The sequence below is a fragment of the Cetorhinus maximus genome, chromosome 23 (assembly GCF_964194155.1).
Source record: "Cetorhinus maximus chromosome 23, sCetMax3.hap1.1, whole genome shotgun sequence".
Taxonomy (NCBI): Eukaryota; Metazoa; Chordata; class Chondrichthyes; order Lamniformes; family Cetorhinidae; genus Cetorhinus; species Cetorhinus maximus.
Window position 1 is genome coordinate 27,717,753 of NC_135901.1, and position 14,565 is coordinate 27,732,317.

At 45.3% G+C, this 14,565-nt stretch overlaps 3 protein-coding genes and 1 pseudogene across 9 annotated transcripts in view; 2 read left to right on the plus strand and 2 right to left on the minus strand.

The window, feature by feature from the left end:
* The window catches only part of LOC144697248 (uncharacterized), a 420,900-nt gene that overhangs the window by 254,427 nt on the left and 151,908 nt on the right, over nucleotides 1-14,565 (plus strand). The gene's annotated exons all lie outside the window — the stretch shown is intronic.
* The window catches only part of LOC144697079 (uncharacterized), a 280,076-nt gene that overhangs the window by 204,541 nt on the left and 60,970 nt on the right, over nucleotides 1-14,565 (plus strand). The gene's annotated exons all lie outside the window — the stretch shown is intronic.
* Nucleotides 1-14,565, minus strand: part of LOC144697407 (uncharacterized) — a 456,361-nt pseudogene that overhangs the window by 98,445 nt on the left and 343,351 nt on the right. The gene's annotated exons all lie outside the window — the stretch shown is intronic.
* On the minus strand, nucleotides 660-3,252 carry LOC144697355 (uncharacterized). The gene is made up of 2 exons (XM_078569348.1): nucleotides 3,196-3,252; nucleotides 660-2,259 (listed from the first exon to the last, which is right to left on the minus strand). Exon 2 carries the CDS (start codon nucleotides 1,934-1,936, stop codon nucleotides 1,625-1,627), a length of 312 nt encoding a protein of 103 aa, XP_078425474.1. The 5' UTR covers nucleotides 1,937-2,259; nucleotides 3,196-3,252; the 3' UTR covers nucleotides 660-1,624.

Here is a 14,565-nt window from a genome sequence, read left to right on the forward strand (position 1 = left end):
TTTTCACTGCTTGGCATGGGAATGCTGACTTCCTATACCGGGGACGGAGCGTGGGAAGCCAATTGTTTGAAAGTTTGACATGGCTTGGGCAGGTACAGATGGTTCAATGACAGGTTTTGTAATTGGTCCGTTCAAATGTTAGCTCAGCAATGATTGGGTTAAATCAGTCTCCATAGAATTTGTGATGTAAAAAAGTATCAGAAGGGATTCCTCGAGCACAGAGATTTGTAGAGGTTTTACATATTGAATTGACTGGTGCCATGGCATCTGGGGCAGACCAGGGAGCATTTACGTGGTGATGGTGCTTCTACCCAGAGTGTAATGGTAATGCTGCTGCACTTTGATACTACTGCTCAGACATGAGCATGTGTCAGGTCTTATTTATACTGAATAAAATCTAACCACTGGCACCAATAAGGGTTATCACTGTGAATCATTTCAGAGTTTGGGAAAAGGGGATAAAGGGTTAATTGACCCCCTGAACTCCATTTTCCAACATCGCTGTGTTAAAAATAAATTCTCTTCTCCCCCTCTGGCTCCTTTGCCAATCACCTTAGAGGGACTCATTTTCTGTTAAAGAGCCTGCCAACCCCTCTCACTCACTTTCCCTAAAGTGCATAAATCTAATCATGAAAAGTCCAGAAAAATCAAATAATTTTACTGATAAAAGTTTATTAATGAAACAGAACATGGTTAAAAACCAAACAGAAAATTACTTGCGGATCAAAGACAACCAGAGTAAAAGGATGTGCACAATGTTCTGGACCCAAATGGTTTCTCTCTAATTCATCTGCCCTCTGTTTGCTGCCCTCCTTGTGGAACACCTCCGCTCAGTCCACAAGCATGACTCTAACCTTGCTGCCATTATAATTCACCACCTTGCTCTCATGCTCACATTTCTGTCCTCGGCCTGTTGCAATGTTCCTGAGAAGACCAACACAAGCTGGAGGAGCAGCATTTACTACCCAGGATAATATAAATGTCCTTCATCAGCTTTTGTGGATCATTTAAGTGGAAATGTGCACTCCCAGGCTCAAAGAGCATCAGCCACTGGAAGCAAAGTCGTGAGAATTGCCAGTCCAGTAGAAAGAAAACCTCCGACCCTCCCACTTTACCAAGTGTCAGAATGAACATGGTTCAGTCCTGGATGTGATTAACAGCAGAATCCAACCCCTGGAATCACTTGTGAACTCGCTGGTGTCTCAGCAGGTGTGGTGACTGAGTGAATCCCTTCCCACACATGGAGCAGGTGAATGGCTTCTCCCCAGTGTGAATTCTCTGGTGTGTGACGAGGGCAGAAGAATCACTGAATCCCTTCCCACACTCAGAGCAGGTGAATCGCTTCTCTCCAGTATGAACTCACTGATGTTGCAGCAGGTGGGATAGCCAAGTAAATCCCTTCCCACACACGGAGCAGGTAAACAGCAACCCCCCCCAGTGTGAAATCGTTGGTGTGCCAAGTTACATGAATTACTGAATCCCTTCCCACACTCGCAGCAGGTGAATGGCCTCTCCCCAGTGTGAACTCACTGGTGTGTCCCCAGATTGGATGACGTACTAAATCTCATCGCACAGCGAGAACAGCTGAACGGTCTCTCCTCAGTGTGAATGCGCTGATGGACCCTCAGAACTGCAGCACTTTTGAAGCCATGCCCACAGTCAGAGCATTTAAAGGGTCTCTCATTGGTGTGAGTGACATGGTGTCTCCGAAGGATGATGACTGAGTGAATCGCTTCCCACACACGGAGCAGGTAAATGGCCTCTCCCCGGTGTGAACTCGCTTGTGTGATCGCAGGGTGTATAAATCTCTGAACCCCTTCCCACACACAAAGCAGGTGAATGGCCTCTCCCCAGTGTGACTGCGTCGACGAATCTCCAGCTTAGATGGTGTTTTGAATCCCTTCCCACAGTCCCCACATTCCCAGGGTTTCTCCATGATGTGGATGCCCTTGTGTCTTCCCAGGTCCGATGATCAGTTGAACCCTTGTCCTCACACAGAACATATATGATGTCTCTCCTCACTGTGAGTGGTGTGATGTTTTTTTCAACTAAGTAACTGGTTAAACCTATTTCCACAGTCAGTGCACTGGAATACTCTCACTTGGGTGTGTGTCTTGCTGCTGTTCCAGTCACACGGGTCTTTCGTACCTTTTGAAGCAGACAGAAAGGGGAAACATTTCTCCTTCCACATTGAAAAGCCAATGACATTCAGGTCCCGGTAAATCAAGTGACTCTGTCAGATCCTCCCCTTCTAGTATCCTGTAAAAGTAGTTTACAAACAGCATCAATGTCAGTACAGTTTAGAAATTCAGAACAGAGAAGGCTAGTTTCAGTGGAAAATTCCTTCCTTTCTACTCCCCCAAAGTCCATTCCAGACACATTCTCTCCATTTTCACTCAGCTGTACCGAATATACACCTTCCCAATTCTCCAGAAGGAGCGATCAATGCTGGTCAACAGATCCATGGTCACTGCTTCATGTCGTGGACACAGACATGAAAATGTTGACGCAGGCTGTAAATATGGAGGGAGATGTGAGGATGAACTCTGTTTCAGAAGTGACTAGTCATGACCTGGAACTCGCTGCCTGGGCGGGTGGAGGTAGCAGAGGTGATCAATGATTTCAAATTGAAATTGGACAGGCACTTGAAGGGAATAAACTTGCAGGGGAACGGGGATACAGGGGGAATGGGACTGACTGGATTGCTGCACAGAGAATCGACATGGACTCAAATTGTCAAATGGACTCCTTCTATGCTGTAATGACTCTATGACAGGAAATATATAACGTAGCTACAGTACTATATTACAAGACTATAAATAATATAAATGCACTTTATTACAGAATGATAAATAATATATCTAATATGTACCATATAACAACACAAGACATATCTCTGTCCTATCTTAATTTACTGTCCCCTTAAATGTCAGCCATCTGCTGGGGACACCACCCCTTTAATTGTGAACATTAGGAAAGAGACCATCCTTTTAGCCAGACAAATAAATGTGTCAAGCTGAGGGAGCAAAGGATGTCAATATCTTTAAGAGAGAGAGAGAGACCTGGGCCAACCTTTCCAGAGTCTGCACCCTCCCTGGATTCACTTCCTTTCCCTTCAGTTCCTGCAAGTCAACAATTTGCCCCTAGAATGAGAAAAGAAATGGAAAGAGGGAGAAAAGAAAGTGTTTTACTCACAGATGTTGGACAAAGGAGGAAATTTTAGTCTGTGTGAAGCTTAATCTTCATTCACACAAAGCCCGCGCTCTGATTGGCTGGAGGACAAGAGACCTTCCGGTTGTCCAAGTCTTCCCATTAGCTAATCACTCAGCATGAAGACAATGGGGCGACGGAGACCCTCTGACTCTCATGACGATATGAGTGTTTGGCCAATGGGAAACGCTATTCATCGCGCATGCGCAGCTTCCCCTCTCCCTCGGACATGCGCAGGCCAGGGCCACCCACCCGCCCGCGCGGCGCAGAGAGCGGTTTCACCAGCGCGCCCCGTGGGAGTTGCGGCCGCCATTACTCAACCGGAGCCCAAACTCCTGGGACTGGGATGGAAAGTGGGGGTGGGGGGCGCAGTGGCCCCGCCCTGACACAAAGTACATGTGGGTAGTCACTGGATTTGATTGTGACGTCACAAACGGCAAAACAGTTTGTTAACTTCAGGTGTAAAGATTTAGACACCTGGGGGACATATTGGGGAGGGTAATAGGTGGGTGTGAAACTGAACCCGGGAGTCAGCACCTTCAGGGGAGGAGACCTGGGGAAGGAGGAGGAGGAGGAGAGTAGTCGGATGAATTACTGTTACAATCAATAGTTGGGAGGGAATGTCTGGGGCACAAAGGTATATAGTTTGAGAGGCATAGTGGCATTGCCATTGGACTAATATTGCAGAGACCCCGGGTAATACTCTGGGGACCCAGGTTAGAATCACACCACCACAGATATTGAAATTTGAATTCAACAAAAACCAGGATTTAAAGTTCTGATGACGACCATAAAACCATTGCTGATTGTTGCAAAAACCTATTTGATTTGTTTCACTAAAGCCCTCGAGATAAGGAAATCTTCCCGACACGTGACTCCAAACCCACATTGATTGACTTAAATGCTCTCTGAACAAGGACAATTTGGGATGAGCCACCACATCCCATTAAAGGTTGTAGGATGTTCTATGACATAATCATAATCTTGAACAAATTGATCAAATCTTTTGTCAATTTCTGTTTCAAAATGTTCCTGTGAAAAACTTGGGACATGTGGTTACATTAAAGGTGCTATATAAATATAGGTTGTTCTGTTACTGAAGACTGCCACTTGAACTCTCCACTGCACCCCAACTCCAAAACCCCTACAATGAACAACCATCTCATTCTCAGTGAATTTCCTGTCCTGTCTCCCTTGTGACTCTGTCCCTGCTCTCACACTGTGCTGAGCTCAGGTATGAACAATGCATTTTTGTCTTCAGATTATTACTCTGAGAGGTTTAACCCATCCGGAGACGATGAATAGGCTGGGCCACTTCTCTCTTGGAAAGACAAGGCTGAGGGCTAATGGAGGTTTTTAAAATTCTGAAAGATTTTAATAACCACAGAAAATGTTTCTATTTGTAGGAGGAAGGGGAAAACCAGAGGCCATGGTAAATTTAGTCAGGAATTCAGGAGAAACTTCTTTACCAGGGAGTGATGAGAATGTGGAACTCGCTACCACAGGTAGCGGTGGAGGTGAATAACACAGATACATTTAAGGGGAAGCTGGATAAACACATCGGGGAGAAATGAACAGAAGGATTCACTGATAGAGTGAGATGAGAAAGCATGGGAGGAGGCTCACATGAAGTATAAACCCTGGCATGGATTGGGTGGGCTGAATTGCCTGTTTCTGTGCTGTACATTCAATGTAATTGAACCTGGTATTGCCTTTAACTCTGACATAGTCCATTCCGGGTTAAAGAGAAACAGTTTCACTCACAGAAGAACATTTCAGCTCATTGTTTCCAGCCATTGTCCAATCACTGCCTCTTGTCAGTCAGGTGTCCGAGTGAGGAGCCAAGGCATTCAATTCAACTACAAACATCTCATGTAATTTGTTCCAATATATCTTTCAATAGCAAATATTTTGCAAATTGACTGAATTTTTTTAAATTCACTGATACCAGTGCTTTCCCAAAACGATTATTATTTTTCAGCCAGTCTTTATCAAATTGGAGAGTCTGTTTCATCCAGGGCAAACTGTCCACTTGATCAGCACCCCATCCACACCTTCAACATTCACTCCCTTCACCGCTGACACACCGTGGGTGCAGTGTGTACCATCTACAAGATACACTGCAGCAACTTGCCAGGCATCTTTCAACAGAACCTTCCAAATACAACTTCTACCAGCTCAAATGACAAGGGCAGCAGACATATGGGAATGGCATCAGTTGAAATTTCCCATTGTGTGACACTCCTGACTTGGACCTATATTGCTCAGGATATGTGTGTATGAATACTCCTGCAGCTCAGTAACTGTGTGTACTCAAACCCTTTTTTTCAGGGCCTGTGTGCATGTAAACCCCTTTAGTTCAGGGTCTGTGTGTACTCAATCCTCTTTGGTTCATGGTCTGTGTGTACAGAAACCCCTTCAGTTCAGGGTTGAAGAGGACACAAACCCTTTTAGTCCATCGCCTGTGTACACAAACCCCTTTAGTTCGGGGTTTGTGTGTATGTAAACCCCTTTAGTTCAGGGTCTGTGTGTACACAATCCACTTTAGCTCAGGGTCGGTGGGTACACTATCCCCTTTAGTTCAGGGCCTGTGTGTACACAAACCCTTTTAGTTCAGGGCCTGTGTGTATGTAAACCCCTTTAGCTCACGTTCTGTGTGCACAAACCCCTTTATTTCAGGGCCTGTGTGTATGCAAACCCATTTGGTACTGTGAAAGAATTTATTAGGAAGGTAAAGTCCAAAGACATATTGGAACAATGGGATTTACATTAGAAAGGGAGAAACATGTATAAAGGAAATGAGGTTATGTGTAAGGGGAAGGCATTCTATGATCTAATAAGTGGGAAAAGCCTCCAGACTCTATGTACCAAGTTGCTGCCTATAAGAACCAAAACGAAGAGAATTCAGTGTGAATATCCCTGACCAGGGCATCGTGTGCCTTGCCTGGGTCTGTTAAAATCAATTTTGTTTTTACTGTTGCCTTCACAGGGGTGTAACTGGGAGTCTAATTAATTCGGGGAGCTTGGAGTTATCATAGTAGTAATTTGTAGACTTATGTTTGTCCTTAAAGTTATTTATTTTATTAATAAATGTTGGTATGACACAGCAGTTGGTAAAGGCTGAGTTATTTAAAATCCCAGAGGGAAACTTTAAACAACTGCCATATATTTTCAATTGGTATGTTTTGAGTTGCAGCTCTAAATTGAGGAATAAGACTACCAAGTTTAGAGAGGTTTTTATATCAAACTAAATTAAATATTTACTAATTTACAACAAATTAAACACATGCACATGGCTACAAATTACTACGATCATAACTTTTTAACAAATTCCCAAATTAATCTCCACTAAGGCAACAATAACCAATAGACTTAAACAGACATCAGGCAAAGCATTTTTCACTTTACGAAATCAAGATGACGTTCCTTTAAATGTGTTCCTTTGTAGACACAGTGGCAGGCTTACAGGCTTAGATCTTCCATGCCTCTGACTTGCACATAGGAAATCTTCTATATATACCTAGCCTCAGCTTTGAATGAAAATTCTCATTGTATAACCAGGCCCTTTGAACGCCACCTCCTCTAACAATTAATACTCTTTCATAGTCCCAATTTTATTAGCAATATAAACATATTGCTTGGTGTCTCCTAGCTAGGTGCAAGATTTCACTCCCAATCTTTGAATGGTTTATTCAACAAAATGCAAACGTGCTCTTTACCTTAACTTCATCACTGTTTAACATCTCAAAACTACTACGCATCACAGCACCCAGACTAGCTGGCTTCAATCCAATTAAGCCACACACACAGAAACACCCACAGACACAGACCCTACTACAAGTCCAATTTAACATAATTTCTAATAACATTATATACATTAGCATCTCTTCATAACAATGTTTAATTTAGTCTTGTACCACTGAATTCAAGGCACGCATCTCAAAATCAAAACACAAATTGCAAACCAGATGTGGCAATTGTTTCAAGTTTCCGTCTGGGATTTGAGCAGCTGAGTATTTATGGGCTGCTGTGCCAAACATAAGCCTCATCTTTCTTCCCCCTGGATATATTCAAATTCTCATAAATGGATCTATGCTTTTCATCTCAACCGTCTGTGTGGGAGCAAATTCCACATTCTCACCACTCTCTGGGTGAAGAAATTTATTTTCTTAACTTTCTTATTTCCCCTTTTAATTGTTGTCCAGTTTCTCAGCTGATCTGCTGAGCCTGGAATGGGACAAAGGACAGAGGAAGAATGAGGCAACTGAGACTTCACATCACTTCCCCGAACACCAGGACTCAGTCAGCCTCATACTGTCATCTCTGAGTCTGAAGGTCGTGGGTTCAAGTCCCCACTCCAGAGACTCGAGTCCCCCATAATCCAGGGCTGACACTCTTTCAGTCTTCAGCTGTCAGGTTCCTAAGCTCTGGAATTCCCACCCTTAACCCCCCCCACTTCTGTCTCCTCCGTTAAATCTCTGCTTAAAACCTACCTTTCTTCATCAAGGACTTGAGAAACTGTGTGTCCAAAACAAAGCTGATTTATTTGACATTTACCCAGGATATTAAACTCCAGCCCAGTTACAGGGATTATTAACATCAGCTGAAACAAACCCCAATTGTCAGAATGAACATGGTTCAGTCCTGGGTGTGATTAGTAGCAGCAATAACAGCAGAATCCAACCCTGTAACCACTTGTGAACACAGTTGTGTCTCAGCAAGTGGGATGACCGTGTGAATCCCTTCCCACACTTGGAGCATTTAAACAGCCTCTTGCCAGCCTGACCTCGCTGCTGGGCCAGCAGGTTGGCTGACTGAATGACTGCAATCCCACATACGGAGCAGGTGAATGACCTCGCTCCGCTGGGAGCTCACAGGATGTAATAAAGCTCGATGAGGGACTGAATCCCTTCTCTTCGCCTTGAACCTGACCCTCAGTGTCATGACCTGCACCACGGGTAGGGTAAGGAGGCAGATCCCGAACCCACCTCAGCCGGAACGAGGATCGATCCCTGTGCTGTTGGCACCAATCTGATCCACACACCTTCCAGGCGACTGAGCCTACTGGCCCCCGAGGAGTGTGAATTGCTGTGGCAAAACACACTGTTACACGCAAGTTACAGTCCTTCCTAACCCATGACCACTACCATTTGAAGGACAAGGGCAGCAGATATATGCGAACACCACCACCTGGAAGTTCCCCTCCAAGTCACTCACCATCCGGACTTGGAAATATATCGCTGTTCATTCACTGCCGCTGGGTCAAAATCCTGGAACTCCCTTCCTAACTGCACTGTGGGTGTACCTACGGAACATGGACTGCAGAAGTTCAAGCAGGCAGCTCACCACCACCTTCTCAAGAGCAACCAGGGATGGGAAATACATGCTGGCCCAGCCAGCGAAGCTCACATCCCATAAATGAATTTTTAAAAAGCCATGAATATTGATGGTCGAGATTTCGATTTCTTTACATCACATCGCTGACCAGGAACCTCTATGCCTTTTATGGGTGCATGTTGAAAGGTTTTATAAGTTGATACTAAACCTGTTTGGCTGCATCGTGAAGACACTGTCCTTGGCCATCAAGTCCTGGAGTGGGATTTAAACCAGGAACTTTTGGCTGAGACAAAAACAAAAATACCTGGAAAAACTCAGCAGGTATGGCAGCAACTGCGGATAGGAGCACAGTTAACGTTTCGAGTCCGAATGACCCTTCAACAGAACTAAGTAAAAATAGAAGAGAGGTGAAATATAATCTGGTTTAAGGGGGGGTGGGACAAGAAGAGCTGGATAGAAGGCCAGTGATAGGTGGAGATAACCAAAAGATGTCACAGACAAAAGGACAAAGAGGTGTTGAAGGTGGTGATATTATCTAAAGGAATGTGCTAATTAAGGGTAGAAAGCAGGACGAGCAAGGTACAGATAGCCCTAGTGGGGGTGGGATGGGGGGAAGGGATCAAAATAGGCTAAAAGGTAGAGGTAAAACAATGGATGGAAATACACTTAAAAATAATGGAAGTAGGTGGGAAAGAAAAATCTATATAAATTATTGGAAAAAAACAAAAAGGAGGGGGAAAATTGGAAAGGGGGTGGGGATGGAGGAGAGAGTTCAAGATCTAAAATTGTTGAACTCAATATTCAGTCCAGAAGGCTGTAAAGTGCCTAGTCGGAAGATGAGGTGCTGTTCCTCCAGTTTGCGTTGAGCTTCACTGGAACAATGCAGCAAGCCAAGGACGGACATGTGGGCATGAGAGCAGGGTGGAGTGTTAAAATGGCAAGCGACAGGGAGGTCTGGTTTTGTTTTTTCCAATAATTTATATAAATTTTTCTTTTCCCACCTATTTCCATTATTTTTAATGTATTCCACCGATCATTTATCTATACCTTTTATGCCCTTTTAGTCTTATTTCACCCCACCCCCACTAGAGCTATCTCTACCTTGCTTGTCCTGCTATCCATTCTTAATTAGCACATTCTTTTAGATAATTTCACCACCTTCAACAACTCTGTTCTTTTGTCTGTGACATCTTTTGGTTATCTCCTCCTATCACTGCTTGCTTGTCCCAACAACCACTCCTCCCCCTTCTCTCTCCCCCCTCCCCGCCCCTCCTAAACCAGCTTATATTTCACCCCTCTTCTAATTTTACTTAGTTCTGTTGAAGGGTCATGAGTACTCGAAACATCAACTGTACTCTTCTCTGCCGATGCTGCCAGACCTGCTGAGTTTTTCCAGGTATTTTTTATTTTTTGCTTTGGATTTCCAGCATCCGCAGTTTTTTGTTTTTATCTCTGTGTTTAATTGACACCCACTTCTCTTCAAGAAATGCCTACCTTGAAGAAGTTTTGTTCTACCCTCCGTCAGGATTTTCGAATCTCTTTTTCGCCTTGTTCACCTTCATTGCTTTCTATTTCTCTCCTGATGTTTGACAAGGTGGTTACTAAAACCCGCTTTCACAGCCATATTTCTTTTCTCAGTGTCTGTCTCCGTCTTCGACTTACCCCACATGGATTTCAACTGAAATTCCATCCCTCATGTTTCAAACCCACCCAGGATTACAGGTATCTCCGGGACATACAACGTTCCTCGGATTGCTGTTCCCATCACATTCTGAGATCCATACTCAGTGCCATGCGCCGCCATATGAACACACTCGACCTCTCCCTCCAGCAGCACTGCCGCACCCTTTTCCAAAGCTGCGCGTGCCCCCAGTTTCATTTTATTCTTCATCTCATCCGACGCCTCAACAAGAAACTTTTTCTCTTTCTCTCAAGTGCTAAGGAATGCAAGCTCCAACAACTCGTCGACACCAACACCCATCCAGGACCCTCCACCCCTGCCTGTCCCTCTGTCCCCACCCCATCTTCCAATCCTAGCCCCGGCCGGGTATTCACTATACCCCCTGACCTTCCCCTCTCCGACGCTGAACGTTCAGTGCTCAGCAAAGGACTTAGTTTCATACCCTTACGCCCTCATCTCAATGAATTTCGGGCTTGGCACGACGCTGAACTCTTCTTCCGCTGCCTTCGTCTCCGTGCTCACTTCTTTGGGCAGGAGTCCACTCCCCGTTCAACGGATCCTTTTACCCACCTCCAATATTCTCGCTCCACCTGGACCCCTCCCCCTGGATTCTTACCTTCTCTTGATCTTTTCATTGAGAACTGTCGGCGTGACATTAGTCGTCTCAATTTCTTTACTCCTCTCACCCATTCTAACCTGTCTCTCTCTGAACTTACTGCACTCCGTTCTCTCAGGTCCAACCCTAACATTGTCATCAAACCCGCTGACAGGGGTGATGCTGTTGTTGTCTGGCGCACTGACCTCTACCTCACGGAGGCTGAGCGTCAACTCGCAGACACTTCCTCCTACCTCTCCCTGGACCATGACCCCACCACTGAACATCAAGCCATTGTTTCCAGGACTGTCACTGACCTCATCTCCTCTGGAGATCTTCCTTCCACAGCTTCCAACCTGATAGTCGCCCAACCTCGGACGGCCCGCTTCTACCTCCTACCCAAAATCCACAAACAGGACTGTCCCGGCAGACCGATCGTGTCAGCCTGTTCCTGCCCCACGGAACTCATTTCTCGTTATCTTGACTCCCTTCTCTCTCCCCTTGTCCAGTCCCTTCCCACCTACATCCGTGATTCCTCTGACACCTTACGTCACATCAACAATTTCCAGTTCCCTGGCCCCAACCGCCTCCTCTTCACCATGGACGTCCAATCCCTCTACACCTCCATCCCCCACCGAGATGGTCTGAGGGCTCTCAGCTTCTTCCTCGAACAGAGGCCCGAACAATCCCCATCCACCACTACTCTCCTCCGTCTGGCTGAACTTCTTCTCACACTGAACAGTTTCTCCTTTAACTCCTCTCACTTCCTCCAAATAAAAGGTGTGGCTATGGGTACCCTCATGGGCCCCAGCTATGCCTGTCTCTTTATGAGGGATATGGAACATTCCTTGTTCCAGTCCTACTCCTGCGCCCTCCCACAACTCTTTCTCCGGCACATCGATGATTACTTCTGTGCTGCTTCAAGCTCTCATCTGGAACCTGGAAAAATTTATTAATTTTGCTTCCAATTTCCATCCCTCCATCATTTTCACATGGTCCATCTCTGACACTTCCCTTCCTTGACCTCTCTGTCTCAATTTCTGGTGATAAACTGTCCACCAATATCCATTACAAGCCTACCGACTCCCACAGCTACCTTGACTACAGCTCCTCACACCCCGCTTCCTGTAAGGACTCCATCCCATTCTCTCGGTTCCTTCGCCTCCGTCGCATCTGTTCTGATGATGCTACCTTCGAAAACAGTTCCTCTGACATGTCCTCCTTCTTCCTTAACCGAGGTTTTCCACCCACGGTAGTTGACAGGGCCCTCAACCGTGTCCAGCCCATCTCCTGCGCAATGGTCCTCACGCCTCCTCCTCCCTCCCAGAAACTTGTCCTCACTTAACACCCCACCAGCCTCCGCATTCAAAGGATCATCCTCCGCCATTTCCGCCAATTCCAGCATGATGCCACCACTTCCCTTCACCCCCCCCGGCGGCATTCCGTAGGGATCATTCCCTCCGTGACACCCTGGTCCACTCCCCCATCACCCCCTACTCCTCAACCCCCTCCTACGGCACATCCCCATGTGAACGCAAGATATGCAACACCTGCCACTTCACTTCCGCTCTCCTCACCATCCAAGGGCCCAAACACTCCTTTCAAGTGAAGCAGCATTTCACTTGCATTTCCTTCAACTTCGTCTACTGCATTCGTTGCTCCCATTGCGGTTTCCTCTACATTGGAGAGACCAAACGCAGACTGGGCGACCGCTTTGCAGAACACCTTTGGTCTGTCCGCAAGCATCACCCAGGCCTCCCTGTCACTTGCCAATTTAACACTCCACCCTGCTCTCTTGCCCACATGTCTGTCCTTGGCTTGCTGCATTGTTCCAGTGAAGCTCAACGCAAACTGGAGGAACAGCACCTCATCTTCCAACTAGGCACTTTACAGCCTTCTAGACTGAATATTGAGTTCAACAATTTTAGATCTTAAACTCCCTCCTCCATCCCCACCCCCTTTCCGTTTCTTCCTCCTCCCTTTTGTTTTTTCCAATAATTTATATAGATTTTTCTTTTCCCACCTATTTCCGTTATTTTTAATGTATTCCACCGATCATTTATCTATACCTTATATGCCCTTTTAGTTTTATTTCACCGCACCCCCACTATAGCTACCTGTACCATGCATGTCCTGCCATCCATTCTTAATTAGCACATTCTTTTAGATAATATCACCACCTTCAACACCTCTTTGTTCTTTTGTCTGTGACGTCTTTTGGTAATCTGCTCCAATCACTGCTTGCTTGTCCCAACAACCACACCCCCTCTTCCTCCCCCCCACCCCCCCAGCCCCCTTTAAACCAGCCTATATTTCACCCCTCTCCTAATTTTCCTTAGTTCTGTTGAAAGGTCATGAGGACTCGAAATATCAACTGTACTCTTCTCCGCCGATGCTGCCAGACCTGCTGAGTTTTTCCAGGTATTTTTCATTTTTTATTTTTAGTTTTGGATTTCCAGCATCCGCAGTTTTTTATTTTTATATATGGGGGACAAAGGGTCACCCGCGCCAGAGAAGGCTTCCGCTGTACCAATGTCTTCAGGTGGGAGATTGACCAATGGGGAGAGTTGGAGGACCGGAAGAACTCTGGTCCTCCAGCCATTCAGAGTGCAGGCTTAGTGCGAATGAAGATTAAGCTTCACACAGACTAAAACTTCCTCCTGTGTCCAACATCTGTGAGTAAAACAGTTTCTTTTCTCATTCTGAGGAGAAATTGTTGACTTGCAGGAACTGAAGGGAAAGGAAGTGAATCCAGGGAGGGTGCAGACTCTGGAAAGGTTGGCCCAGGTCTCTCTCTCTCTCTCTTAAAGACATTGACATCCTTTGCTCCCTCAGCTTGACACATTTATTTGTCTGACTAAAAGGATGGTCTCTTTCCTAACATTTACAACTAAAGGGGTGGTTTCCCCAGGAGATGGCTGACATTCCAGGGGACAATGAATTAATATTGGACAAAGATATATCTAGTATTGTTATATGATACATATTAGCTATATTATCAATGGTTCTGTAATAATGTGTGTTTATTATTATTTCTAGTCTTGTTATATAGTACCGTAACTACGTTATATATTGGAGTCATTATGACACAGAAGGAGTCCACTTAGCAGCGCGAGTAGGTGCCGACTCTCTGTCGAGCAATCCAGTCAGTCCTATTCACCCGCAAGTTTATTCCCTTCAATTTCATTCTGAAATCAATGACTTTCTCCACTTCCACCACCCTTATAGGCAGTGAGTTCCAGGGCATCATCACTGGCTGTCGAAATAGATTTTTCCCTCACAGCTCCATGTATCTCTAATCATGTAAAGGAATACTGTGTATTGCACACATTTTAATGCAGTACTATTGGGTGTTTATTAGATACTGCAGAGTGAGAATTGAGAGGGAGTGTGTGGGATGGAGATGTACAGTTTTTGTGGAATGAGTGCACCATAGAAACTAGAATTGTCTGTTCTGAATTTCTATCCTGTACTGGCAGCGATGAATTTTGTAATCTCCTTTTACAGGATATTAGAAGGGAAGGATTTGCAGTCAGAAATCTCAAACCAAACATCGCATCAAGATCTGACGCAGTCACTCGATTCATGGGACCTGACTATCACTGGCCTTTGAACCTGGAAGAAGAAATGTATGTCTTTTCTGTTTGCTTCAAGAGATTTTAAACGTCAGTGTGACTGGAAAAGTACCGACACACACGCCTGAGTGAGAGTGTTTCCAGTGCACTGACTGTGAAAAAAGCTT